The sequence below is a fragment of the Eschscholzia californica genome, unplaced genomic scaffold (genome assembly GCF_041429995.1).
Source record: "Eschscholzia californica isolate CP2 unplaced genomic scaffold, dmEscCali1.0.p SCAF_4, whole genome shotgun sequence".
Lineage (NCBI taxonomy): Eukaryota > Viridiplantae > Streptophyta > Magnoliopsida > Ranunculales > Papaveraceae > Eschscholzia > Eschscholzia californica.
In genome coordinates this window covers 57,119,250-57,147,244 of record NW_028238461.1, presented here as the reverse complement: position 1 = coordinate 57,147,244, position 27,995 = coordinate 57,119,250, and the positions used below count along the sequence as shown (strand labels likewise).

The 27,995-nt window shown below is 36.9% G+C and overlaps 3 protein-coding genes, 1 non-coding gene and 1 pseudogene across 5 annotated transcripts; 4 read left to right on the top strand and 1 right to left on the bottom strand.

The window, feature by feature from the left end:
* Positions 1-1,228: 1,228 nt before the first annotated feature.
* LOC147546725 (alcohol acyltransferase 9 pseudogene) lies at positions 1,229-2,865 on the top strand (annotated as a pseudogene). The gene has a single exon (XR_015223657.1). The product of XR_015223657.1 is annotated as an alcohol acyltransferase 9 pseudogene (transcript).
* Positions 2,866-3,121: 256 nt separating this feature from the next.
* Positions 3,122-6,355, bottom strand: BAG4 (BCL-2-associated athanogene 4). The gene is made up of 4 exons (XM_086636234.1): positions 5,881-6,355; positions 4,759-5,105; positions 4,538-4,684; positions 3,122-3,480 (listed from the first exon to the last, which is right to left on the bottom strand). The coding sequence occupies exons 1-4, from the start codon at positions 6,116-6,118 to the stop codon at positions 3,289-3,291; spliced, it is 924 nt and encodes a 307-aa protein (XP_086492360.1). The 5' UTR covers positions 6,119-6,355; the 3' UTR covers positions 3,122-3,288.
* A 4,540-nt stretch (positions 6,356-10,895) lies between these two features.
* LOC147546723 (putative N-acetyltransferase HLS1-like) lies at positions 10,896-12,835 on the top strand. The gene is made up of 2 exons (XM_086636233.1): positions 10,896-11,266; positions 11,344-12,835. Exons 1-2 carry the CDS (start codon positions 11,063-11,065, stop codon positions 12,361-12,363), a joined length of 1,224 nt encoding a protein of 407 aa, XP_086492359.1. The 5' UTR covers positions 10,896-11,062; the 3' UTR covers positions 12,364-12,835.
* A 2,404-nt stretch (positions 12,836-15,239) lies between these two features.
* On the top strand, positions 15,240-16,383 carry ZIP6 (ZIP metal ion transporter family). The gene has a single exon (XM_086637342.1). The coding sequence runs from the start codon at positions 15,242-15,244 to the stop codon at positions 16,217-16,219; it is 978 nt and encodes a 325-aa protein (XP_086493468.1). The 5' UTR covers positions 15,240-15,241; the 3' UTR covers positions 16,220-16,383.
* A 10,508-nt stretch (positions 16,384-26,891) lies between these two features.
* TRNAI-UAU (transfer RNA isoleucine (anticodon UAU)) lies at positions 26,892-26,965 on the top strand. Its single transcript has one exon. It is a non-coding gene; the product is annotated as a tRNA-Ile (tRNA).
* Positions 26,966-27,995: the final 1,030 nt, after the last annotated feature.

Below are 27,995 nucleotides of genomic sequence, written 5' to 3'. Positions count from 1 at the left end.
ATTGAGGTATGTGTGAAACTAGAGGAACAAAATGTGATAGTGAACAAAATAATGATCGTGTATATCCAACAGTCGCTCCACAATCATTGAGTTCTCGTTTTATAACAAAAAAACAACCTGTCTTACCAAAAACAAACATTTCTTATCACGAAATTAGGTTTAAATTTGAGACCGATAGTGTAAAATGGGATTCAACCGTGATATTATGTCAGACCAATAATCTAGTAACTAGTAATGCTATAGAAAAATCAAACTTAGTCTACTTTTGGAAGGATTTAAAGTAGATATATATATATATATATACACACATAGACATGCAGGATCTCACCCATACTGATATAGAGTACCTAACTCATTATACAAACAAAATCATCTCTTATTATTGATATGTAGTAGGGTGGCCTAAAATTCATTCAAGCATTTATTATTGATCCATCTACCACTCCCCCAACATAACAATAATTTCATAAACATTCACCACCTTGGTCTTTTCAAGAATCTGAAATCCCTTAAAAGTTTCTTTTATACATATGTTCTTCAAATAAAAGATAATATATATACATATATAAACAATATATATGATTAGGTGCCAGTTCACTTTCACTACATTACATTAGTTGCTTCAGACTTCAGTACTACCGACGACAACCGTCCATGCCATTAATATGATGCTACTCTTCTTTCTCTTTCTTAAAAAAAAATACTCCACTTACTATTATGAACATAAATTATGACACGAACGAGACAAACTACTACAAATTAACTACAGTGTTGTATCTAACCACGACAATTGGAATCACTGTACCTTAATAAAAAAATCTAGCAACAGGATATCCAAGGACAGACGCGCAGATGCTAGTTTTTGGATTCTTTTTACCCGCACCCACTAATTACTGCTCTGGGTTTATGTTTTGGCCTAGGGTATATCTCCATCTACCTTATATCCTCAATACAACTAAAAAGTCAAAAACAAAAATTGGTCTACCATTTTAGGTCGAAAGTCGATGTAGTTGTCTCTCATTAGACGGCCTGTGTTAAGAGAGAAACAACTTGTTCATTTTTTCTTTTAATTTCGGGGCCATATTAAAAAGTAAAATAAAGATAACAATATACGTTTGGAGAGAGTCGGCCAGAGAGAGAAAGTGAGAACAACAATAACAACAGAAAGCAAACTCCTTGTGTTTTCATTTTTATACTCCATAAAGTAATTAGCCCAGAGAATCTGCCACAAAATCTTCAACAGAGGAGAGAGAAAGAAAGAATCACACAAACAAACCTCAAGCCTCTCATATTATGTGCTTTTGTTTCCTATATAAACCAACCCCCCCAACTCTTTCCCTTTACCAAATTCTAAACACACTTTCAAGAAGAAGAAAAGAAAGTTAGCATTTGATAAGTTATCTCTAATGGGGAGTCAGTTGGTCCAAGTAAAAGAAGCAATTCTAATCACACCATCTTCCCCAACTCCATCTCATATTCTCACTCTTTCAGCTCTTGATTCTCAGTTTTTTATTAGATTCACCATTGAATACCTTCTCATTTACCGTCCCCCTGTATCTAGCCGGTCGACAGACCGTGCCTCGGTCACGTCTCGGGTAAAATCAGCACTGGGTGGAGCCCTGGTCCCTTATTACCCACTAGCTGGTCGAGCCAGGGTTCCACCCAATGGCTCTAATAACCTTCAAGTGGTTTGTCGAGGTCAAGGTGCCGCATTTATCGAAGCTGCCTCAGATATTTCCGTCTCCGAGTTTCAATGTGCTCCACGTCATTCCACTCAGTGGAAGAATTTTCTTTCTGTGCACGTGGCTGATGTACTCAGCGGGTCACCACCTCTTGTCGTTCAGCTGACGTGGTTATCGGACGGTGCAGCTGCTCTTGCTGTCGGAATCAATCACTGTATATGTGACGGAATCGGTAGTGGCGGGTTTCTAAACCTATTCGCTGATTTAGCTTCTGGTCGTCGCCAACTCAATAATGTTAGACCCAAACCTGTCTGGGAACGTCACCTTCTCAACCCAAACTCATCAACAACTTCAATCACTGCCCGACGAGTAACAAATGGTTCATTGGCACACCACCCCGAGTTCAACCAGGTCCAGGATCTTTCAGGGTTCGTATCCCGATTCACAAGAGAACCTTTAATTCCAACTTCAATTACATTCGATCAAAAATCTCTAAACCGATTGAAGAAAGTTGCTTATTCAAATAGTAGATGCTCACAGAAAGAATCCATGTACACGTCGTTCGAGGTTCTATCGGCACACGTGTGGAAATGTTGGGCAATGTCTTTAGAATTACCACCAACACAAACGTTGAGGATGTTGTTCAGTGTGAATGTTCGGAACCGAGTCAAACCGTGTTTACCAGACGGGTTCTACGGAAACGGATTCGTTCTAGGGTGTGCTCAGGCGAGTGCAGGGGAGCTAAGAGAAAATGGGTTGGGATTGGTCACTCGGTTAGTGAGGAAAGCGAAGGAGAGAGTGGGAGATGAGTATGTTAAAACGGTGGTGGAAGCCGTGAGTGAGTCGAGTGGTGCGAGTCCAGACTCAGTGGGAGTGTTGATAGTGTCACAGTGGTCGAGACTAGGGTTGGAGAAGGTTGACTTTGGGATGGGAAAACCTGTTCATGTTGGATCAGTGACAAGTGATAGGTACTGTTTGTTTTTGCCAGTATATAATCAGAAAGATGCGGTTAAGGTGATGGTGGCTGTGCCTAAAACTGCAGTTGTCAAGTATGAGTATCTAATCAGGAGCTGATAGATTACCACTCTAATTTTTGTTTCTGGTTTTTTGTTTTTGAAATAATACAGCGACTTAATCTTCGTTAGAGAATCCACATAAGATTTCTGCCTGGTTTTTCTTGTTCCCTAGCATTTTTCAACTATACTGCTGACATGACAATCCTGGTATTAGTGCCGGAGGATGATAAAGATGATGGTTCGCCCACGTCAGGTCGAGTCCAATCATGGAACGATAGAAACATGGCAGCCTCCCTTAGTGGCAGCCACATCATTTGTCCCTAGCACTTTTAACATGTTTAATACTTTTTCAAGATTGAAAAGAGTACATATCTTCTATATAGAGATTCCTGTTCATTTTTTTATCCACAATTTTCGCAGTGGTTTTTCGGCAGCAAAAGTTTCATATAAACAATTAAGATCCAATCTGTTCTTAAACAATTTACTTTAACAGATCTCCAAGTAGTAGAAGTACTAGTATATTATTTTCGAAACAAAAAAAAAAAAGAACCTGACATCTTGGAAGAGGTCAAGAGAAGATTAGTCTAAAGCTAATCAAACTGTTCCCAATCTTGAGTTGGCGTTGTTTTTGCTGGGGATGGAGCACTTAAACTTCCCATCCCGCCCTCAAACGTCTCCCATTTAGTTGTCACTGACACTGAATTGTTTTCACTGTTCAAAGGTTTCGAGTTTTCCGCCTTCAAATTGTCAAGTTTCTCCACCAAGCTCTGTACTCTTCGAACCTGTTCAGAAAATTCAAAATCAATATCCTTCATTAAGAATATCAATTCAAGAATTAATATTTAATATGCTTGCACATTCACTAATACGAAAAGACACTCTTTAGCAGGCTTATCGCGTGATCAAAGGCCTTGATATTCAAAAATCATATCCTTTTTCGGGAACCCGGAGTATCCACATTCTGGTCAGCTATCTGTTTCTGTATCTTCTATATTATGTAATTGAATTTTTTTTGAGATCATTCAAGGAACTCGAAGAATGAACTATTAATCCAGGTCTATGCCCAATCCTTGATCATAAGTTCATAACAACTAGAAAAGGGTGTTTTTTTACTCGACAAGCGAACATTTCATGGATGGTAGTCGTCAGAATGTCACATTACCTAATCCTCAAGCAAACACGCATGGAAGTACGCTCTTCCCACTAATGATAGTCTACAACCTTCTTTAGGTTTATCATATTGGAGATCGTCGCACATTGGTTGTGTGAGGGGGTGGTGGTAAATTTTTAAGGGTGAAACTCACCTATTTACCTAGCTTTTGCAGTGAGGAAGACCCAAGACCACTTTGGGGCAAGAAAGTCCCAAGACCACACCCACAAATGGTATCAGAGACTAGGCTTACGAAAGTCTTTCAGCTCCGATTGTGGAGCTGAAATTGTCTTCCAGGTCCTAATGTGCGAAGGGGAGATTTTTTGGAGTTAGTCCCACATCGGTTTTGGGAGGAGGTGTCCTCACTTAGTAAGTGTAAGTGACAGCCTCAGCTCTTGAGCTACCTTTTGGGTGTGAGAGATGCCTAAGACCACTTAAGGCCAAGGATAACACAAGACCAACCATTAAGAAACGAAAATATTATTTTGCAAGTAGTATTCAACTCCAATTAGAATTTTCGAGTTATCTTATTTCCAGATGGTAAACTCAACCCTGACTTAAAAAAAGCACTGTTAGTGGTATTTTGTTTTGTAAGATAATTTTAACTCTAGAACCAGACGTATATTTAGATACGGATTTTTACAATTCTAAATAGTTTACAGGGATTAACTCGATTGTCATCTACTAACCTCAGCCCGCCTCTGAACTTTTGCTTCTCCATCTGCCTTAATGCCATCCAATTTCAGCAATTGCACCATGAGAAACTCTGTCAATAAAATGAATTCCTTGTCCGCAACTTTGTCCCCAATTTGCACACTTAACTCCAACAAGGACACCTGTTAAAGAAAAAAAGCATCTAGTGAGTTCTCATCAACCGTTCCCAAAATGTGATTAGAGAATCATGGTTCACCTTCTCTGCAAGGTTATCAACTTCAGATCTGACTTTAACTACGGCTTCACAGGCCTTTGCTGTCTGCTCATCCATTTTCATCTCCTCGGGATTCATCTCTCTGCTTGATGGTTCCTCGAGCTTCCTCTCTTTAGATGATGGCTCCTTGAGGTCCCTTTCCCTGCTTGATGGCTCCGTGATTTTTCTTTCCTTGCTTGCTGGGTCCTCCAAAAGTACCACCTTCGACATTTCCTTTACACCCGCCAAATGCAAATACTCTTCATCTTCCTTCTCCTTTCCTCTGAACAACAACCTCTGCTCCTTAGCCTCCAAACCAGTCTCTTGAGCAAGAAGCCTTTTCAGATCCCCTTCAAAAAAAATCCAAAAAACATCACTTCTAAAGAAGACTAAAGTGAAACATATACAATGCTTTCCCAAGACTACAAACCGTTTATCTTTAAGCTTCCTTAATCTAATTAACTAATATCAGCTCAGTGGTAAAAAGGCTGTGAGACGAAAGGTTTTACTATGGGTACAGTATTTTTAAGGAGATGCCGTCCAATTTTTCAAATTCTATGGGGACGGAAATGCTTAGGGGGATAGGAGCCATTCGTTCTGAAGCTCCATATTTCCCTTCTTTTTGCAGGAACACACGTCTCTGTCTCCATCTTCATCATGATAACCGCCATCCCCGTGTTCAACACCCCCCACCACCACTGCTGACCACTACCACAACCCACCACCACTCTCTCTCTCTCTCTCTCTCTCTCTCTCTCTTTCTGGTGGCAGCCCCTTCATCTGGGACACCCATTGAGGAGATTCAATCAATGCCACCTATTTCTACAAATTGAAGTCTAGGTTTGTCAATATCACAATTTGCCTTTGGGGTCACCATACAAGAGTGGTAATGGTGGTTTCTGACACAAAAGAAAACAATGCACTATTATGGGTTATTCAACAATCATGAGGAATATTAAGGAGATATGAGATTTACCAGTCACCAGATGATAGTGTTATAAACAATAGATATGAGATTACCAAATTGCTTTCACGATGACGTTGAATAACAAAACCCTAGGTTAACAAATTGAAAATACGTCAAAAAGAAAACCCCCCATATAATAGGGGAAGGGAGAAAATTACCAAAAGTAGCCTGAGCAGGAACGTTGATTTGATGGTGGGAAGAACCATGAGAGATTCTAAGTTTAATGGTAGGACCTGAAGCAGCAGCAGCAGCAACAAAACCATCATCTTCTCTTTTCTGAACAAGCATCCCACCGGGCCTAACCTCACATTCAATCTCTTCTTCATTGCTTCCATCCTCATCAACCACACTACTTCCTCTTCCTCCTCCTTTAGAACTAGTAGTAAATTTCTTCATTTCAATAAACAAAGAAAAAGTAGAAGAGGTGGGTTGTTGTTCTTACCCTAACCCTAGTAGTATATATTATATTGATGGAAGAACAGATGGTTGATGATGATGATGATGGAGGAGAGAGAAAGTAGTTGTCTCCTCAAACTCTCTTTTTACCAGAGAATGTTGACGGACTAGGGGATCCATCACCTGAGAAAGAAAAAATCTCATGCCCCATCAAACGAACCGTCAATTTCTCCCTATAAATTTTATGGACACCACAGTTTTGATGGATTTAACCACCACTTGAAGCCCACAAAATTTGGGTCTTGGACGCGCCTTTAACTATAGGGGTGCCTGCAAATCTTCCTTCCCCTGCTTAGAGGGAGTCCCTCAGATGGCTGGTTGAGATAAGTCGTAGGCTGGGGGGGGTCCAAGAATTTGGTCTTGGGAATGGGGCCTCAACTCGGACTTAGGCTAAGAGGCCCATTATTTGGACTTCAAGTTCAAACGCATGGGAGCTTGGACTCGATAATATTGGTGGTGCCTTAAAATTCCCTGGGGTGATTTTAAACCGCTCTTCGAAAGTGTTATTGGCGTCCCTCGAACTCGAAGCAAAATATGGAGGAGGATTGTGAGGTAAGGGAGCGTCATTAACAGTTTCGGGGGGACACTTATAAAACTTCCCAATTTCCTTCACAATTTGTTAACATTATTAATGTGTTATGGAGGTCAGCTACGATAAATTCATTGAATTTGTGAACTAAATAGTGAAATACATAATATAAAAATAAAATCTTCAAAGATTCATGCACAAAATTGACATGTTCCCCTACGAAATTGACATGTTGTGAAAAAGAAAACCCGCATAGACATGTATATATAAAAATGATGAAGTTAACATGTATGAAATTGAGTGAATTATCTTTTGTTAGAGAGAATAATACTTCCAATACCTCCATACCCTCATAAAATGAACTATCTTTATCATTAAGCTTATACCATATTTACTTGATTGGTCCGGTACTCCGGTTGGCCTTTGATTGACAAGTTGGGATGAGATATCTCTCGGTCATATAAAACTTTTCCAAAGATGATAAACATATTTAATCACATTATCTTGCTAAAGATTTAATCTAATCCAACTAAAATATATAGTTGCAACTAAGATGATGAATATATGCAAGTCACATCATTAGAAACATTAGTAGTGTTTCTTTAACATCCATTTGAAGAATCATTATACTTAATATGGTACGGATGCATCACGAATAAATACACGAGTTGAGTAAGTCAGATAACTACCGTCATCAAAAAAGAAAAATAGGTTAAAGGCCATATAAAGAACCTTAAGACCGCCATCATTGGACATGAATAGGAAATTGGGCCTTCAGTCCAACTTTAAAAAAAATTTATGGTGTGTTTGGTTGCAGGATTCCTAAATAGGATTCCTATCAAAAGTGGGATTTGGTAGGAATCATGAATCCTTGGTCTGTTTGGCTACCAAGAATCCTAGGACTCTTGAATCCTAAGGATTCCTAATTCCAAAATTTGTATTGGACCAAAATCCCACCCTACCCCCTAGGATTTGCTAGGATTTTGGATTAATGAACCTAAATTTCAAACTTAAAATCAACAAAAAAATATTTTTTTCTACAAAATCATTATTTTTTTTCAAAATCATTATTTTTTTCAAAAATCATATTCTTTCTAAAGACATTTAAAAATACTCAAATAATAATAAATGATAGGATTCTTAGTTGCCAAACAAACCAAAAAATTTTACTAGGATTCATGAATCCGTGGAATCATGAATTCCAAGGACTCATGAATCCGCGGATTCATGATTCCGCCCTCCAAACACACCATTAAGTTAAAAAAAAGTCATATTTCGTTTGGTTAAAAACTTAACATTTGTATTTAGTTCGGTTAAAATCTCAATACTTTTGTTTTATTTGGTTAAAAGCATAGTTCTTGTTTTGCAAACAGTTTGGAACCCTTTGCAACAGTTACAAATTACGAAAATATTTTCAGAGTTAAAAACTTAAAAAAATGAGTAATTCTTTTTTAATAAAACAAAAACTTTATAAGGAGTTTGGAAAAAAAATCGAATGTAAAAATTTGTTCTTATGTTTAATTTATTTATACTGCACAAGTCAATAACAATTGATTCCGCCTCCCCCGTAAATCAAAACTGTAAGTACAAAATTTTCAGAAAAGATGTACAACCACCGGACAAAAGAGAATTGAAGATACGTCACTAATTTAACGGTACTAAAATTGTATCCTCTTAAAATTGATGATGTGACAAAATGCAACTAGGTGATGAAGATATGAATATCACATCAGCCAAGACCCAAGGGTTGTTAATGTAACGTCAAAAATGATACGAGGGAAGACAAGGACCATTCGGCTTATGTGGGAAAAAAGATAGAGGGAATGATACTTATGGTGGTCTTTTCTGTTGGAAGTGATTTTTGTATATTAAACAATTATTAACATTTGGCTTTTATATTGATCCACTTGTCCAACTAAAGAAGCACCAACAAAGCTAAAATCCAAATCTTTGCATTTTTCACTTTGATATATTAAGTTTTTGTTAGTGGTAATTTCACTTTGATCACTAGTAGAGAGATAGAGAGAGAGGGACGATGGACGGGAGGACCACGGCACCACCACCAAAAAGGGCAAAGACCCCACTACACTATGGAGGAGAAAATTAAAAGTAGAAAACATAATTAATAGATTCGAATGAGAGATGGATAGATGACAATGACTTGGATGATCACCCTCTTTTTATTAATTAACAGCCAAATTGTAGCTACCCATCTCACTTAATTACACTTAGAGACAATAATGTAGTAGTTTTTTTCTTTGTTGAAAGATAATAATTAGTAGTTAACTAACTATCTTATTCTTATTGTAGAGTAATTGAAAGATGCTTCAATGATTAGTGGACTGGATTTTCTAGTTAGTTATGGGCCTCTAATCGCATTACACCTAAATCTAAGTAACTTTATAATATTAAAGTTCTACTTTCGTGTCTGATTATGACTTTTAAGCATCTTAGCTAGAATTCCCACTTTTGAGCCTGCACTTTTTACTTAAGTAGATGGGTAACTTATTACAATGCAAAACCAGGTTTCCATGAAACCAACTAAAATAAACTACTCATCTTATATACTAACTCTTCTAGATCATGGAGGAAAGCAAACCTTACCTAGAACTTTGATTGCTCTTTGCTCCTTTTACCAACGTAGTATTAGGAGTTTCCATACACTTAAAAGTTAACATTTTAGATTTTTAGGTTATTACAATAAGTTTATTTTTTCCAAGGATCAATATATAATATGGTACACCGTACACATGCATCAAAAGATGAAATAAACTAACACATAAATAACAAGCAAGCCCCAATACTCATGTAAATGAACCCTAAGTCACAAAAATTAAAATGTATGTAGATAAATCATGCGCAACCACCATGTAAAGCCACACATGCTCCACACCACCTGTTAGGCCAACCACGACACATGTGGGGGGGAATGTGAGAATAATCTCACATGCGATAAAGAGTAACTAGCAACCAAGAATATAATGTTTAAATCATCTCAATTCATTGGCAATTGATTTTAGGTTATATTGACAATTAGTTTTGAGTTAGATGACCACAAACTCAACATATCAAACCCATGACCCTCTTAAATATTTGAGGGATACATTTATGAGGGTGCACAACTATTGAATTATAAGGCCAATGTGCCTAACTTTAGAGTATGATAATAATTGTTTAAAACCATTTGATACAAATGAAGTGAGAAAAGGAACTAGCTAGAGTATCTAGAGAGATATGACAATTCAACAAAAAAAATTATGACAGCTCCATAGCTTAATTCCACTCAAGATTCTTACCTGCCAATATAGTTAATTAGAAAAATATTATCTTTCTTATAGAGTTAAATTATGTTATGCTCCTAATCCATCACTCACCAACCAATCCTGCTTCACCAGCAAACTAATAATCTTTTATAATTAATTAATCTCCATTATGGAGTTGTTATCATAATGACTCGCCTGAGGTTATCCTAACGCACTATTATATCAATATATTATCTCAAACATATTTTAGTACTTCAAATTAATAAAGCAATTATAATCTTATTTGACGGTTACAACAGTTATTAGTTAACCGTTATAAGCAGTTTTTGTATTAATTATTTGTAAAATTGGAGGCCCTGACTGTATATAATTATGTGTCTGTGATTATAAAACGGTGCCTAGTTCGGAAGGAAAAATGAAAATTTATCTTTTATAATATCAATAAGATTTGTCCACCACCTCTTGGTGTAACGGTTAGACACCCCTCTTAAGTCCCTGAAGTCGTGAGATCGAATCTCGGTGGAATCAGTTTGTCATCAAGATTTATCCTATCCTAATTTAGGCAATATATATAGTAAATATTGTAATAAATTTGTCGGTTTTTAGGCCTCTTTCATTATAGTTTAAATTAGACAGTTATCGCCCTCATCACATCTTCATCATGTATCAATAATGCTTTGTAACCACTAACATAGATTGTAGTCGATTTCTCAAAAAAAAAATATACCAATAAGATTTGGATCTTTCCTTTTAATATCTCCGCCTTTTAGCAAAATGAATATATTAATACGACTTTTAGTTCAAGTAGTCTAAGTGGTGATTGATGATAATTGAAACATTCCCCATTCAATATAAATGAATATATGTATATATATATAGCACTTCCTATTGAACACTAATTTAAGCTTAATTTACTTTTCTTAAACTCAATTAATGACCTCTATCTCCTATTGATGAAGAGGTGACAATAAACAAAAATGTGGTTAGCTAGATTCTACCCTATCTAGTACTTTTAGTAGCTAATTTTTCTCTCATTTGCATGCCATTAAGTTCATCTTGATTTCTGGTAAGATTCAAACATAAGATATTAAGATGGGATCAAGTGTATTGGGAAGAGTAATGGAAATGAAGGATATAACCATAAGGAGCTATAATAAGCAACTCGATAAATCTCGAGTCGAAGATCTCGAAAGGAGTTGTGAAGTAGGACCAGCAGAGAGCAATTTCCTTCTTTTCACAGACACAATGGGTGACCCCATTTGTAGGATTAGTAACAGCCCACTGCACAAGATGCTTGTAAGTACATTTTGTTGGTTTCATCTTCCTCTCTCTCCCTCTCTCCTAACTAACCCCAACTTTGTTGATTATTTTAGGTTGCAGAGTTGAATAATGAGCTTGTTGGAGTCATTCAAGGATCAATAAAAATGGTAAGAGTAAGTAGTCATACCAACAAGTATAATGATCAAGCTAGTATAGTTGGATACATATTGGGCCTTAGAGTATACCCGGCTCATAGACGAAAGGGAATTGGTTCGAGCTTGGTTCGAAGTTTAGAAGAATGGTTTGTTACTGAAAATGTCGATTTTGCTTACATGGCTACTGAAAAAGATAATGAGGCCTCAGTGAATCTCTTCATGGACAAGCTTGGGTTTGTTCAATTCAGAACTTTATCAATACTAGTCAATCCGGTTCGTCACCACTTGGTTCCTATACCATCAAACGTCGAGATCTTGAAACTTAATATAGAACAAGCAGAGCTTCTATACCGAAGACTCATGGTATCGACAGAGTTTTTCCCCCACGACATTGACTCAATCCTTAGGAATAAGCTAAACTTGGGTACATGGGTTTCTTTCCCAAGAGGTGAGTCATGGAGTGATAATCAGTTCGGGTTTAACGGGCTTGGTGGGCCTCGGTCTGAAACTAGTTGGGCCTTGCTCAGTGTATGGAACTGCGGAGACAAATTCAAGCTACGGGTGGGAAGAGCACCTATCTCTTGCCTTATGTACGCAAAGATTTTGAGATTTATAGACAGTTTCTTCCCGTGTTTGAACCTACTACCATTTATACCGGACGTTTTCAACCCATTTGGGTTCTACTTTATTTACGGGGTCCATCAGGAAGGCCCAAAATCAGGCCCACTTATGCATTCATTGTGCCAGTTTGCACATAACATGGCTATCACTAGTAGTGAAGACATTAAGGTTATAGTTACAGAAGTTGGGGAGTTTGACACAACACTTAAACTTCACATCCCACATTCAAAATTACTATCAAGACCAGAAGATTTATGGTGCATAAAACCCTTGAAAAATGATGAAAATCAAACCTTCTCTGAATTGAAAAACTCCCAATCTTCAACTCCCCTTTTTGTGGATCCAAGAGAGGTATAAACAAACAAGCATCAAAAGACTATTACTAAATTTTCAAGAAAAGACACCATGATGTATACTGATAGAGTTAATGCAGTTTAAACAAAAAAAAATAAAGTGTTGAATTTGGACGTTGTCAATTAGGTAGCAATCAAGGCAATGAGGAAGATGGATGGATCGATCGGTCCACAAGTGATTAGGTACAATTTATTATGGAGCTAGAGAGTTGAAGATGATAAGAAAGTGAAAATTGTGGTTCATGAACCTAGCTACTACTTAATCAATCAATTCCCTTTAGTAGTTAAGTTTAAGAGTTGATGATTAAGAAGTGGTGTCAACTTCAATTGTCAAACTAGCTAAAACAGAATATTCCCCTTTTCAAAGTGTCTATCTATCTCACCCTTTGATTTTTCTCTGGCATAGATAAATGGTTCATGGATTGTTTCAAGATCATATATAAATGCAAGAATTAGGTTAATATTCTCTAACCAAAGCAAACACCCAAGGAAATTATCCTATACCTTTTTTTTTTTTTTTTGTTGAGAGAAAGGAAATTATCCTATACCTAGTTTTCTAATGGGAGAATTTGACATACACCCCCACTACTATATGAATATTAGGACTACACCCCCACTTTTTGAAAACTTTTGATATACACCCCCACTTGGACGGAAACCGTCAACTCAGAGTTAAGTTGGGTGTGTGCGAAACACACGCGCGCAACCATGACGATTTTACCCTTTTGTAGTTGTTGAAATATTTTGAGCGATTTTGACATACACCCCCACTATTATATGAATTTTTGGACTACACCCCCATTTTTTGAAAAAAACAAAATTTTTCAATTTGCCCTCCAACGATCATCTTTTACCTTTTGTCTTATAAATTTATTTATTTTAGACAAGCTAAAAGGTCAAAGCGAAAGAACTATTTGAAATATCAAACTATAGAAAAGATGGGAGGAACTATTTGGGATATCAAGCGAAAGAATTTATTTATCTTATATGGGAGGAACTTATTTATCTTATTTGACATATAAGATAAATAAGTTCTTTCGCTTTGATCTTTTAGCTTGTCTAAGATAAATAAGTTTATAAGAAAAAAGGTAAAAGATGATCGTTGGAGGGCAAATTGAAAAAATTTTGTTTTTTCAAAAAATGGGGGTGTAGTCCAAAAATTCATATAATAGTGGGGGTGTATGTCAAAATCGCTCAAAATATTTCAACATCTACAAAAGGGTAAAATCGTCATGGTTGGCGCGCGTGTGTTTCACACACACCCAACTTAACTCTGAGTTGACGGTTTCCGTCCAGGTGGGGGTGTATATCAAAAGTTTTCAAAAAGTGGGGGTGTAGTCCTAATATTCATATAATAGTGGGGGTGTATGTCAAATTCTCCCTTTTCTAATTTCAAATTCATGTGATACACCTAAAAAATGTATGCCTTGTGATTTGATTCATTTTATTCCATACTAGTCAAATTGTATTAGAATCAAACTTTTACATTATATTTCTATTGGGCAACCTCGCTTCGTCCAACAAGGCATGTACTTACACGTCTCAATTTTACGAATATATTTTGTTTCTTTTTCTCATGAAGAGATGTACGACGTACGGCTCGCCTTAAGGAGAATTGAAGGTTTAAATTGTACCATTCCAAAACTAAGATATATATTGATAAAAGTCGGAAGGCATAAACAGAGGTTAACCAAACCCAAAACTAGCGACCATGTGTGTCTAAAATTTCCTGGACTTGATTTTCAGTCAAAAGCGCCCATATAATTTAATATAGACCCACGAGGCTTCAAGTAAAGGCCACTCTATTATCATATTCTATGGGCCGAAAATGGACCGGAGCACCTTTAGATTATAACGGGTGTTGCCTTCTACTTATTAGCCCAATTATACATTCAATGTTCTCAGTGCCTATAGATTTTACTTCTTAAGGGCCTTAGATTTCTTAACGATGTTATTTGACCTTGTGCTAGTTAACTTCGACCCTCTACTATTTTTTTTTCAAAACATACTAAAAGAGTCTTTACTAGACATTGATACATATGAAGAGAGAATGCAAAGATACTACATCAAGATCTATGAATTGAATAAGTAATAAGATCGCCCGATTTTAAGACATCTAGAGCCTTTAAAGACCATATCAACCCTTAAAAAAACATTCTAAAGAGCTTTCAGCTGATCTAATCCTATATTTTTATTTTATTTATACCTAAGTTTAATTAATTATGGATTTTGTTTATGTTGTATCGAATTTGAGACATCCGGATTTCAGAGTGCGTGTCCAACCACTACACTAAGAAGTGGTGGACTATGGACCTGTACTCGCGAACATGCATTTCAAGGTAACGCTTTCTATAGGCAACCCCCACAGTTTAAAGGATTGCCTACTAAGAGGATAATGGCCAGTGAGTTATAAGTGGTTCACATTTACAAGAAGGGGATGGGCTACCTCAAAATAGTTTTTATGTATTACAATGCCATAAAATTGAAAGACCCATTAGTTGCCTCAAATAAATAATAAATATCTATGTACATATGACCACATTATGAGCCCATTACCCATTATTGAATTTTATAATCTTCCTTCTTAACACTAATTTGGATGGGAAGTGATACATACCTCACAATTGTCACCCCATGATATGAATGTGGAGAACTTAATAAATACTAATTAATTTTTATAGTACTTCCATATTAATAATTTCTAAAAAATCAAATCATGTAAGATTGTTAATGCCTTTTTTTTCCACATTTGTGAGCCCAAACAGCCTTCCTAGTGAATTTTGTCTTTAATTTTTGGGTCTACTTTGTTCAATGAATTCTTTCTTCGAAGATTTTGGGTTATAAATGAGAATTCAATGGCAACATCAACCACCAGTAACTGCATGACAGATTTGACTCGGTTTATTTCATGCAGAGACAGCCGAGTCGCAACTCAACTCAAGTTCATATCAATCGGTGTGATTTTCATAACAAGTGTTATTGGTATCTCTTCCCCTGTTTTTCTAGCTCAGACATTTCAAGGAAAACCAACCTATCATAAAATCACACTATTGATCAAGTGTTTCGCTGCCGGTGTAATTCTGTCCACTTCCCTCGTTCAGGTTCTTCCTGATGCTTTCAACGCTCTCGCTGACTGTAAAATCACTCCTCATCATCATCATCCATGGAAAGACTTCCCCTTTTCTGGTCTTTTCACACTCATCGGAACCCTAATTGCCTTACTTGTCGACGTCACCGCCACTACCCACGTCGGCAATCATCATCATCAGAAACCCAGTCATTATTCACCAGTAGGTAATACTAATACTGAATTGGAATTTGGTAATTTTTCACATCAAAATGATGAAGAAGAAGAGGAATCGATTATGAAATTGAAACAGAGATTGGTTTCTCAGGTTTTAGAAATTGGGATAATATTTCACTCAGTGATTATTGGGGTAACATTAGGCATGTCTCAAAACTTGTGCACAGTTAGGCCATTAGTAGCAGCTTTAGCATTTCATCAAATATTTGAAGGAATGGGTCTCGGTGGGTGCATAGCTCAGGCGAGTTTTCCGGTGGGTACGACGGTTTATATGTGTTTATTGTTTTCAATGACAACGCCGATGGGGATTGTGTTAGGGATGATAGTATACTCAGTGACTGGGTATGATGATGGAAACCCTAATTCATTGATAATGGAAGGGATATTAGGTTCATTATCAGGTGGGGTATTGATATATATGGCACTTGTGGATCTAATAGCAGCTGATTTCTTTCATAATAAGATGATGGGGATTAAGCCATGGATGATTAAAGCTTCTTATGTTGCTCTGTTTCTTGGCTCTGCTTCTATGTCTCTTCTTGCCTTTTGGGCTTAGTTCTCATTAATCTCTTTTTTTTTTTTCTTGGTAATAATTTTTGAACACTTAATTAGATAATTATAGTTGAATTAGGCTTGTAATTAAGGCATGTGATATTGTATTAAGGAAAATGGAAATTATGATCATATTTACAATGTAACAAGAGTACCTATCTTCGTTAATTACAATTATTTCAACCTATAACATTTTCACGGTATCCGAGTGATATGATGGACTACTGACATTAGCTGTCATAAAATAGTAAATAAGGTTGTTTATGAGTTACGACTCAATTTGTAATAGTTACTAAGAATATAATCAAGACGATATCAACCAGAGATACTTTAGTCTACTCTAGGTGATAGTCATATTTCCTTTTTCACGCCCTATATAATTAGATGTCATAAAATATCTCCAAGTTTAAATAATGGTGTGAGATGATATAGCTATTTAAGGTGAATATCTTATTAGCTTGTGTGAGTAATTTAAAGAAAAGCTCACTTTATTCAATAGTTTCTATTTAAGGTGAATATCTTATCTTATTTGCACATCATGTGGAGGGAATAGAGACTAGACAGTGAAGGGATGAGTCAACTCAACGATTTCAAAAGGCATCATCACTAATTAGGTAATTTGATTGAACAGTAGAACAGGGAAGAAGTATATATATATGTTACTATATTATCCCAAGCAAGCAAAACGAACAGTACTTTATATATCTATATTTGTTATCATATATAGAAGCTGAAAGAAGGAACAAGGGGGTGATCATCATAGGGTCAATTGATGGAACTACTAGCTAGGAGGAAGGAGTTAAATGTGGATTCACCATAAACAGTAAAAAGACTCAGCCAGCTCTCATTTTTTGCTCAATTAGTTCTAGCCTAGTGATCATCCATCCATCCATCCATCCATATATAGGCCATGATGTCTCAACATATTTAGGAACCCACCATCCCCACAACCCTATTTTCAGGGTCCATTGGTTTCAAACCAATAGTATATATGGTACCCTCATTTTATTTCAATCAAATATCTTACCCTCTTAGGGACTCTCTCTCTCTCTAAAATCCAAAATGAAGAATGAATAGTCAAGGGGAGGGTTGTGATTGATGAAGAACTTATCAGAGTTGAGTAGACAGGTAAAGAAAGCAGGTAAATCCTTTTACATGAGTATTTTTCAATTTGGGGAAGCAAAGAAAGAATAACTGAGCCATCACCCCCCAACTAGAAAACCGGATTATCATTTCTTGGGCCAGTGGTGGCCCATGACACCGTAACCTTTACTAGTTGTCGATATTGTATTTGTTTTAACCACTTCATATAGATACAAAATTTTGTTTTGGATGATGACTCGACGAGCAATCCAAAATGCCTCTGTTATCTGCGAAGAACGAACTGTTGGAATCGGAGCCAATTTTGGCTCGACCCGACTCGTCAAATTCAGAAACCGAACGCGCCATTGCGTTCGTCTCGTCGAGCTCTTAAATTTAGAGCAAAGAATTACTCGAATCCGATTCCGGATGAATGAGAAATTCGAGTTTGAAGTTTGGGTGAAAAAACGGTTAAGTCAGGGTCTGAAACGTCAAACGGGACAAGTTAGATCAGGGGTCGTTTGAGCGAATACCACGCGCATCCAAATCTGTGGGCACATTTCGGTATTGATCTGACGGTGGGCGTTCCACCCGAGATTCTCACCCAGATCCGACGTCCCAGATTATAACCGACTTCAACAATCAGTTATACTTCCTGTTTGGTCCCTAATTCCGAACAGATATGTCTTTTAACCCAACAGACACTATGCATCCATTCAACTCCTATATAAACCAACCAAATCCACTCCAATTTTCAATCAATTCATTATCTTCTCTTCTTCTCTTCCCTTCTAACAATTAGAGGTTCTGGTTAGCCTAGAATATCTAATTAAAGAAGTATTTTCTAGAGGTTCTGGATAGACTAGAATATCTAGAAAAGGAAGAAAGAAGTTCTTCATAGGTCGTCTAGAACATCAATTCGATTCATTCTCTTCTTCTCTTCCCTTCTAACAATTAGAGGTTCTGGTTAGCCTAGAATATCTAATTAAAGAAGTATTTTCTAGAGGTTCTGGATAGACTAGAATATCTGGAAAAGGAAGAAAGAAGTCTCGAGTGAAATCTGAATTTCCAAAGCATCTAGAAGATCATCCGCATCAGTCAAAGAGCTCATAATACTGACAAAGGTTCGCCCGCTTTCAGAATATAGAAGTACCATCTTAAAATTCTGAAAGGTTAGTCGTTGTATCCCGAAGGCATTCACCCTAACGTTTGGTACTGTTACGGGGGTGTAAAATGTCTTAAGGAAAGAGAATTTATTCTTGCCTCGACTACATTAAACACCTATCTCGGTTAGCCCGAAAGAAGGAATATTGACTTATCTTTGTTCTTTAATAGTTTATCTCTCTATAAAGTTAGAGAAAGGAAACTCTGTCCGAATCAAGCCAAGACAGAGAGAAATCGACTTATCGATTAATAACCAGAGAACAACAATCTTAAGACATTTTATATAGCGATTATTTCTCTGGTTATAAGATATTAATTTGGCTTACTTTCTGTGTGTTTCAGAAAAGGAAACTGACTTCGCTCTGAAGCAAAAGCGAGACAAGTCGAGGAAAAGGCAAAGGCCTGTCGAATGCTACAAATGTAGAAAGCGAGGCCACCTAGCCAAAGATTGTCACTCCACATATGACAGTCAAAGGGAAAAAGCCGATAACCAAGCTTTATTAGCAAAAGACACCGAAAATCGGAATCACCGTCTAATGATTACTGAGTTCGAAAAGGCGTTTGATCTACTTCATAAAATGAACCTCTGTGCAGAGGCACATGAAGATAACCTGGTTAACAACCAGAGATGGTGGGTCGATTCTAAGACAAATCATCACGTTTGTAGTGACAAAAGCCTATTCTCTTCCTATACAGAGGTAGCCGAAGGAGAAACCTTATTCAAGGTAAACGGCTCAACCACCCAAGTCAAAGGAAGGGGAAAGATTGTGTTAAAATTCACTTCCGAAATAGAGGTGACTTTGACCGATGTACTCCATGCTCCAGACAATCAAAAGAACTTGATTTCTGGTTCTCTTTTAAGTGAGAACGGGTTCAGACTAATCTTTCTGTCAGATATCGTTATCATATTTAAGAAAATGATGTATATTGGAAAGGGCCACTTATGTGGGGGGTTATTTCAATTAAATGTTACCCATGTAATGCCGAAGGCACCTATTATTAATAAAATTAATAATTATGCGTATATTATTGAGTCCTCCAATATTTGTCACGAAAGATTAGGACATGTGAATAATAAGTCATTAAAGACATTAATGAGCTTGGAGTTAAATTCCGAAACTCGAAATTTACTCAAGACGTACATGTCAAACATGTGTATAGTCAAAAATGACTAAAACGTTGTTCAAAGTCTTTAGACTTAATTCACAATGAACCCTATAACCTAAGAACGGTTCAAACATAAGGTGGAAAAGGCAATTCATTACCTTTATCGATGACTCCACTTGGTTCTGTTACTTACTAACACGTAAGGATAAAGCAATCGAAAAGATCGAGCTTTATAAAATCAAAGTAGAAACTCAACTTTGTAAAAAGATTGAGGCTTTGAGAAACGACTGAGATGGAGAGTATGAATCTCCCTTCGCCGAGATATACGCCAAGAATGGCATAGTTCATCAAACGGCGACTCTTTTGGTATAATGAAAGCACAGAACATTAGAAGGGATAAAACTCGATCAGTGGAGATTAAAAATCGATGATCAATCTAATCTCGATGAATTTTGTGAAGTATTTCACTAAAATTCTACTACTAGCCAAGAACAGAAATAAGGTTCAACCCATGGTGACCACAAATGTTGACTTAGTTGATGACTCTTAAAATATCTTCTCGATAACAGAGACATCGAAAAACTAAGCGACACCTTGACCACCAAGTATCGACATAAATACTGGGTGTGAAACCGTATATCGAGAATACATAGAGCGATCAATGATGAATACATGATCCTAAAGATTCAATTCGATGACAAATCGAAGATGACAACCGCATAAGTTAGCGGAAAAGTATGTCAAGACAAATGTCAAAACCTAAACGGTTAGACAAGGTTGATGACAGAATGTTCTCGTTATACAAATAGCTACGAGACGATAAACTGTTCGAAAGAAATCATCGGTCTGAGATAATGAAAAATTCCGTGAAACACTCTCGAATACAAAGTTGACGAAGAATGCAAAATTCTGAAATTACACTTGTCTTCGAGAAAGTAAGTTATTTCGTATAACATATTCAGGCGGTAAATAATTCTCTAGAAGGTCCTTAGGCCTGTCTAAGAATTACAAGGAATCCTCAGATATGTTAAATGGAAGGACCTTGGCTGAAAGATCTCAAGATCAGGAGTTATTATAAATAAATCCTTAAAGTCTTTGTAAGGAGGTCCCTAGTTTTGTATCATTACAGGATAGTCCTTATAAATCCTCATGGCAACCTAATCTTCTTGGATAGACAAGAGAATTAAGGTTGATAAGACGTAAAGTTGAATATTACATCATTCGGTCTAGACGTGACTCGAATAGTAAATTCAAGGGTCTTGGTAAGATTTTCAATTCAAGAGTATGAACGAAATCTAGAGACGATAAAGGACAAAATAATGAATGATAACCTTGATGATCATAGTCTATCAAACGAGTATATATGATTAAGACATATACCTTAAGAAAGAGTTAAACGAGAAACTCGCCTTGTATTATATCTCAAGGTTTTAATGATCATAAATCATCATGTTATAGAACAAAACTAAAGACACTACACTAAAGAAATTGTGTACGAAAATAGTTTTGTTAAAGAGGAGAATCCAATGGTTACCCTAGAACTGTGGGGGCAGATATTGTTACATATCTGAACAGTACCCTATATGGAATACTATAAAATTCCACCCAAATTGACGAATAAGAGAAAATACTCTTGAAATGTGGGGGGGAACCAAAATGCCAATTATAAATGGCATAAAAGTCTCTATATTCTCCTGACGATACAACATCATATGGACGTGAAAAGAGGGAAATTATAGAGTACCTCAGAAACCAGATTTAACCAATAAGAATGTTGGTCAATAAGGTTTAATTGAGTTAAGAACTATAGTTATATTCACTAAGTTGTGACAAGAGTCGGAAATCAAGTGTGTGAATATAAGTGATGACGTGAATGTCCAAATTCACTCAACAAATCTGGGAAAAACACAAATGGAAAGAACTTCTCTTCCTAATCCTAAACTAAGTAACGAGATTCAACCGTGAATCATCTGTTCAAAAGAACAGACAATACTAGTTAGGAATAAGAAAGTGTTTAAGAAGATATGATTCGATGTTTTTCCAGATTGAATCATTACTCATGATTGATAATCTAAAGTGCAAGGTTAGACAGAGAATGGTAGAATAACCACTCAAAAACCACGATAAGCATAAATACTTGAATTTGAACAAATTCAAGAAAGAGTTATCATAGTAACAAATAGTTCTTAGGTATCTGAGCATACTCGTATTAATTGGTTGTACATATCATAAAAGAAAACAAAGATATGTGGACAACACTCGAATCTCAGATACAAAACAGTGGATATGACAAACCACTAAGGGCTACGATATCACAAAATCCTCAGAGGCAGACGTGCATAGCTGGATCAATAATGTAATCCTAAAGGCCTTGATGGATACATTGTTTTGGAGAAAGCAAAGGAAGTAGGTGAACTTCCTGGAGGATATTTGTTTGTGATTGAAGCCAGTGCACGCAATAAACCTAAGTAGTTGTTGCGTAGGCACTAATACGGTAAGTCTAGAGAATTCACAATAAATAGACTAGCACCGTAAAGCAATTGCTCTCAAGGAATGCATAAATTAATTATGCTCAATCCTACGTTACCTGGCGGATCCGTAAAGAACAAGGGTAAACAAGAGAGTTAAAATTGCATCATCAAGGGGAATGTGGCAAAAACGCCTAAAGTAAATGAGTAAAGGCATGGTGAAACCCTACCTAGATGACTGGAGATCCCACGATCTAGGTTCAAAGGGCAACTGAAGCTATATCCTGACTCGACAGTAACACTGTAAGAGATTTCTATCTCTTACCCATTCCTAGGATGATAACAGTGTTGCCTGCATTGAGAGGCTAAGCATTAAGCTTTTAATGAATCCGAAAACTTAGAACTTGATTCTAACGTGAGGTATAGCAGGATACCTTATTACGGATAACCTCTATGTGTGTGAATTGATGCCGGTTCCGTGGGAAGGTCGTTTAGGCCGACTTCTCTAAAGCACACATGAATTCGGGATTGTTCAGGGCCGAAATGAACACAACCGAGAACCTAAGTCGGTAAGGGATTAGCTGTGTGATAGCTATTCAGGTTTACAATTTCCAGGACTCAGTTCAAGACGATAAGTTCACTGCCGTCCTTGTAGACCTTGTAGTTATTCACTAGGAAAGGTTCAAAGTCGAAAGACTACCTTCTTCCGATGCAGCGAAGTTCCGCATATGAGCTCTTTTAGTGTCAGTATGTCAGTATAGTATGTTTGTATATAGTAAACCTCGAATTTTCATTCATGTGGGGGATTGTTGGAATCGGAGCCAATTTTGGCTCGACCCGACTCGTCAAATTCAGAAACCGAACGCGCCATTGCGTTCGTCTCGTCGAGCTCTTAAATTTAGAGCAAAGAATTACTCGAATCCGATTCCGGATGAATGAGAAATTCGAGTTTGAAGTTTGGGTGAAAAAACGGTTAAGTCAGGGTCTGAAACGTCAAACGGGACAAGTTAGATCAGGGGTCGTTTGAGCGAATACCACGCGCATCCAAATCTGTGGGCACATTTCGGTATTGATCTGACGGTGGGCGTTCCACCCGAGATTCTCACCCAGATCCGACGTCCCAGATTATAACCGACTTCAACAATCAGTTATACTTCCTGTTTGGTCCCTAATTCCGAACAGATATGTCTTTTAACCCAACAGACACTATGCATCCATTCAACTCCTATATAAACCAACCAAATCCACTCCAATTTTCAATCAATTCATTATCTTCTCTTCTTCTCTTCCCTTCTAACAATTAGAGGTTCTGGTTAGCCTAGAATATCTAATTAAAGAAGTATTTTCTAGAGGTTCTGGATAGACTAGAATATCTAGAAAAGGAAGAAAGAAGTTCTTCATAGGTCGTCTAGAACATCAATTCGATTCATTCTCTTCTTCTCTTCCCTTCTAACAATTAGAGGTTCTGGTTAGCCTAGAATATCTAATTAAAGAAGTATTTTCTAGAGGTTCTGGATAGACTAGAATATCTGGAAAAGGAAGAAAGAAGTCTCGAGTGAAATCTGAATTTCCAAAGCATCTAGAAGATCATCCGCATCAGTCAAAGAGCTCATAATACTGACAAAGGTTCGCCCGCTTTCAGAATATAGAAGTACCATCTTAAAATTCTGAAAGGTTAGTCGTTGTATCCCGAAGGCATTCACCCTAACGTTTGGTACTGTTACGGGGGTGTAAAATGTCTTAAGGAAAGAGAATTTATTCTTGCCTCGACTACATTAAACACCTATCTCGGTTAGCCCGAAAGAAGGAATATTGACTTATCTTTGTTCTTTAATAGTTTATCTCTCTATAAAGTTAGAGAAAGGAAACTCTGTCCGAATCAAGCCAAGACAGAGAGAAATCGACTTATCGATTAATAACCAGAGAACAACACGAACGATTCCTAATTAAGACTCGGTTACAAGCTTCCTTGTGGTATATATCAAGTGGTAAACTTTGAACGAGGTGGTGGGGCATCAATCAAGACTTTGAAGAGCAATCATTCATTCAATATTTTGGACAACAGATACATCCATGATCTATCCAATTAAATTACTGACCTTTTTTTCAACCAGTAAGTAGACTTTTACTTGCCTAGTTTAGATGTCATTGGGGGTGGGGGCAAATTTGTCTTTCTATGGGTCTGTCTGACGGGGCCAGGGTAAGGGAAAGGAGGGTAAGTAACCTCGAGGAGGTGCAGTGATTTTGATTCAATTTGAAGAACACCGGAAAAACTGAGGGGTAATTGGTAAAGATGAAGAAAACAGTAGACTAAAGAAAGAAAGAAAGAAACCGTACTAAAAAGTTAAAGAGAAAAACACAGTAAAGAATAAGACATTGGGAGCCGGATTTAGGACACAAAACCCAGAAATGAAACATCCACATCCACACCCTAAACCCTGATACCAACTACTTTGGGCCCCTCCCAACCCTATGAAATCAGTCAGCTTCATCCTCACACAATCTCTGTCTGTCCTAGGACACTTCCATTTTTTTTTTTGACATAGGACACTCCCATTTTTTTTTTTGTTGAGGTAGGACACTCCCATTTACTAACCTAAAGTAACCAAAAGACACTTTGTTGTTTCCTACAAAAAAAAAACAGTTATATTTGTCACTATTTTTGTTCCATATTTATTCATTTAAATAAAGAGAAACCTTTTCTCTATTTCTCCTTCCCACGACCATTCGTTTGATGTAGCGACGTCTCTATTGAGCATTCAGCAAATGAAGATAAAATATGCTCAAATGTGATGTCGCCACATCAACCAGAGAGCTTATGGAGGCAAAAATGTAATTTTTGTAAATTAAAATGTTGTATTATCACACTACGAGTCTAAGATGTAGTATTATCACATAATAGTGGGTCTAGTATTTAATTAAGAATAATCTTAACCAAAAAGATATAATGCCTAGAAAAACACCATATTCAAATAAGAATCTCACACAGACACCTACATTAGGCTCATTTATTCAGATATAGGGATTCAGGGGCAGTTCGGGCTCAAAGCAACCAAAACGGTTGTTTTGGGTCCCAACATAGGTAAGGGCCTCTTCTTCGAGTTTAGTGAGTTGGTCTAATCCAAATATATATAGTTATAACTAAACTAATGACAAGATTGAATCTCTAGCCCAGTGGAGAAGCTCCTGGTTTGTGTTATGATGGACAACTTTAAAGAATTGATGCTTACTTTTTTGCTTATACTTAAAAGGGCCCCTATTCAATTCTCAGATAAATTTATAAGTATGAGGAAAACCTTACTTCATGAACTAGTTTTTGCGGTTGAGAGAAGCTCAAAACCACCCAACATAAACAAATTTGAGTATCGCACAACCCTTGACAATGTTATACCAATACTTAAATAGAGAAAAATGAAATAAGGTTGATGGGCTCTATAAAAAATGATGTAAGATGCATATATTTGATGTAAGTAGTTACCATATCAGGAGAAGGTACAGGAGGGTCCCATTTGTTAGTAAGTTACCATGAAAATGTGAGCAAATACACACTCATGAACACACTAGCTAGGAGTAGGTTATAATCTGAAACACCCTTAAAACCCTAGCTAGCTATATCTAGGAGACTGACTATCTCTATCTATATATTGGTTGGATGTGTGACAACCGTATCCTGAGCCAAAGATTGGCTGACGATATGATACCCAATTAGCTAGCTTCATTCATAGAAATAAATTTGAAACACAAACCCAAGCTAAGCCCCTCTAGCTAGCTAGCTACCTACCTAGTTTCTTTCTTCTTGTCTATATAGCTCCTATGTTATACACCCCAATCACCACATCAATTTCTACTCATCCATTATCTGCTATCTCATGAACTAACAAACTAATGGACTACTACCACACTAGTTTTTCCTCTGGTGATCATCAATCTTATTCTTCCACCCCTACTCATGTCTTGATGATGAATAACAACCAGATCCAGATGGTGGGTGGAGAGATCAAAAAGTCCTTTTCTACATCTTCTTCCTCTTCTTCCTTGAGAAAGGAAATTAGAGGGAAGAAAAACAGTACTAGTAGTAGTAGTAGTAAAAGTGGTGGTGGGGTGAGACTATCAACAGACCCACAGAGTGTGGCAGCAAGAGAAAGAAGGCACAGAATAAGTGAACGTTTCAAGATATTACAAAGTTTGGTGCCTGGTGGGAGTAAGATGGATACTGTTTCTATGTTAGAAGAAGCCATTCATTATGTCAAGTTCCTTAAGACCCAAATTTCTCTTCATCAATCTATCATCAACAATAACTTGATTAATAATATCAATCATGAAATCCATAATTTAATTAATGAATATCCTTCTTCTTCTTCTTCTTCATTTGATGACCATCTACTACTCTTCCCTAATACTACTACTACTAGTACAAGTAGCTATAATCATCATAATCATCAGCTTGAAGAAGAAGAAGAACAACAACCGGTGATTCGTCCCTACTGCTCATTGATCAGTAATAGTGATGATAATGCAGTAGTGCCGGTGGTGGGAGTACAAGAACAAATACCGGCACCGTTTTGTTATCAAGATGATCACCTCCATGAAACCATGTTCCTTCATGAAGGGCATTACTACTCTATCTCCAATTACTAGCTACCTACCTATCTATCTTTGTGATCACTTACTTATATATCTATCTATTCTATTTTTCAGCTTTTTTACTTTCTGTATGAAACTTGTGTCTATTATTACTTAGTTACTTATTACTCTCTATCTCTATTGTGCATGTGTGTGTTATGTTAGAGCTTAATTTGTGTAAAAGTTTTTAGTCATCTGCTCAAAGAGTCATAACCTTCCTCAAATATATGTATTGGTCCTGTAGCTCAGTTGGTTAGAGCGTTGGTCTTATGAGCCGAAGGTCGCGGGTTCGAGCCCCGCCAGGACCATGCATATTTATTTATCTTCATTCTATTTTGTTGTTTTTGTTCAATCATTGGTGGTGCTTGTATAACTTCATCGCCTCTTATCACGCCAAGACCCCCCAGTCCATAAACAACTCGATAGAGCCCAAATCCAAAGACAGTCCTGTTTTTTTTTACCCCAAGGTGTTGAAGCCCACATAGATAAAAGGCATAGAATCAGAATCTAAACTCGGGATCGTTCACGTCCACCAACGCTTCCAGAAACATATAAGATACCAAGTTCTTTTTCGTGTGTTTTGTTGGTGAATTTGATGGTAAAGAAGATGAAATGGAGAGGTTATAAGTTTTTTTCGTGTTTGTTGGCTTAATAGTGGTGTAAAGGATTGGACCAAATCAAGTGTAGTGGACATAGCGAAAACCGTATCTTGCTGATGAAGTTGTAAAAACACTTTCATATTTTTTTTCTTAAATGAATTGCTACATATTAACAAAGGTATATACTACCTAACTGTTCATCTCTAACGGTGGTCGTACTATTTGCCATCCCTGAGGGAGATGTGAGCATCTAATTAGTTTTGCAAGTTCATCAATCTCGATATTTGTTGATTTATATACAAATGTAACAAATTTACAATTGAAAAGATGATCCGAGCGTTATGGTTGAGTTTATAGTTCTTCTACTTGTCCAGTGAGTTGCCTTGCCATATCCGTTTATTACTTCGATTATGTTTTCTAAGTATTCTCTTCCGAAGAGTTCATATCTCTGGCCATAATAAGCAGGCAGAGCTTTTCCTTCGTCTACTAATCTACATGAAATGAGGAAGGACTTCCCTCCAATACAATTGCATAAAGCATCATGAAATATAATAGCAAATGCGCCAATGCACGCTTCTTCGAGTGATTTTTGTGAAACATGACAATAAGGTTGCATTTAAAAAACAAATTCTAGAAGATGTGGTTTTCATATTCAAAAGAGGATGGCATATGAAAACAGTCTATAGATGCTCCTACATTTCTTTTTCTTTTTTTTTGATGAAAAATAATAAGGGAATGG

Coding starts and splice junctions, on each gene's coding strand:
- BAG4 (XM_086636234.1), bottom strand. CDS start 6,118: ATGAAGAAATTTACTACTAGTTCTAAAGGAGGAGGAAGAGGAAGTAGT. Junction 4,685..4,758: donor TTGATAACCTTGCAGAGAAG/GTGAACCATGAT, acceptor TTTCTTTAACAG/GTGTCCTTGTTGGAGTTAAG. Junction 3,481..4,537: donor AAGTTCAGAGGCGGGCTGAG/GTTAGTAGATGA, acceptor TTTTCTGAACAG/GTTCGAAGAGTACAGAGCTT.
- LOC147546723 (XM_086636233.1), top strand. CDS start 11,063: ATGGGATCAAGTGTATTGGGAAGAGTAATGGAAATGAAGGATATAACC. Junction 11,267..11,343: donor GCCCACTGCACAAGATGCTT/GTAAGTACATTT, acceptor TGATTATTTTAG/GTTGCAGAGTTGAATAATGA.
- ZIP6 (XM_086637342.1), top strand. CDS start 15,242: ATGACAGATTTGACTCGGTTTATTTCATGCAGAGACAGCCGAGTCGCA.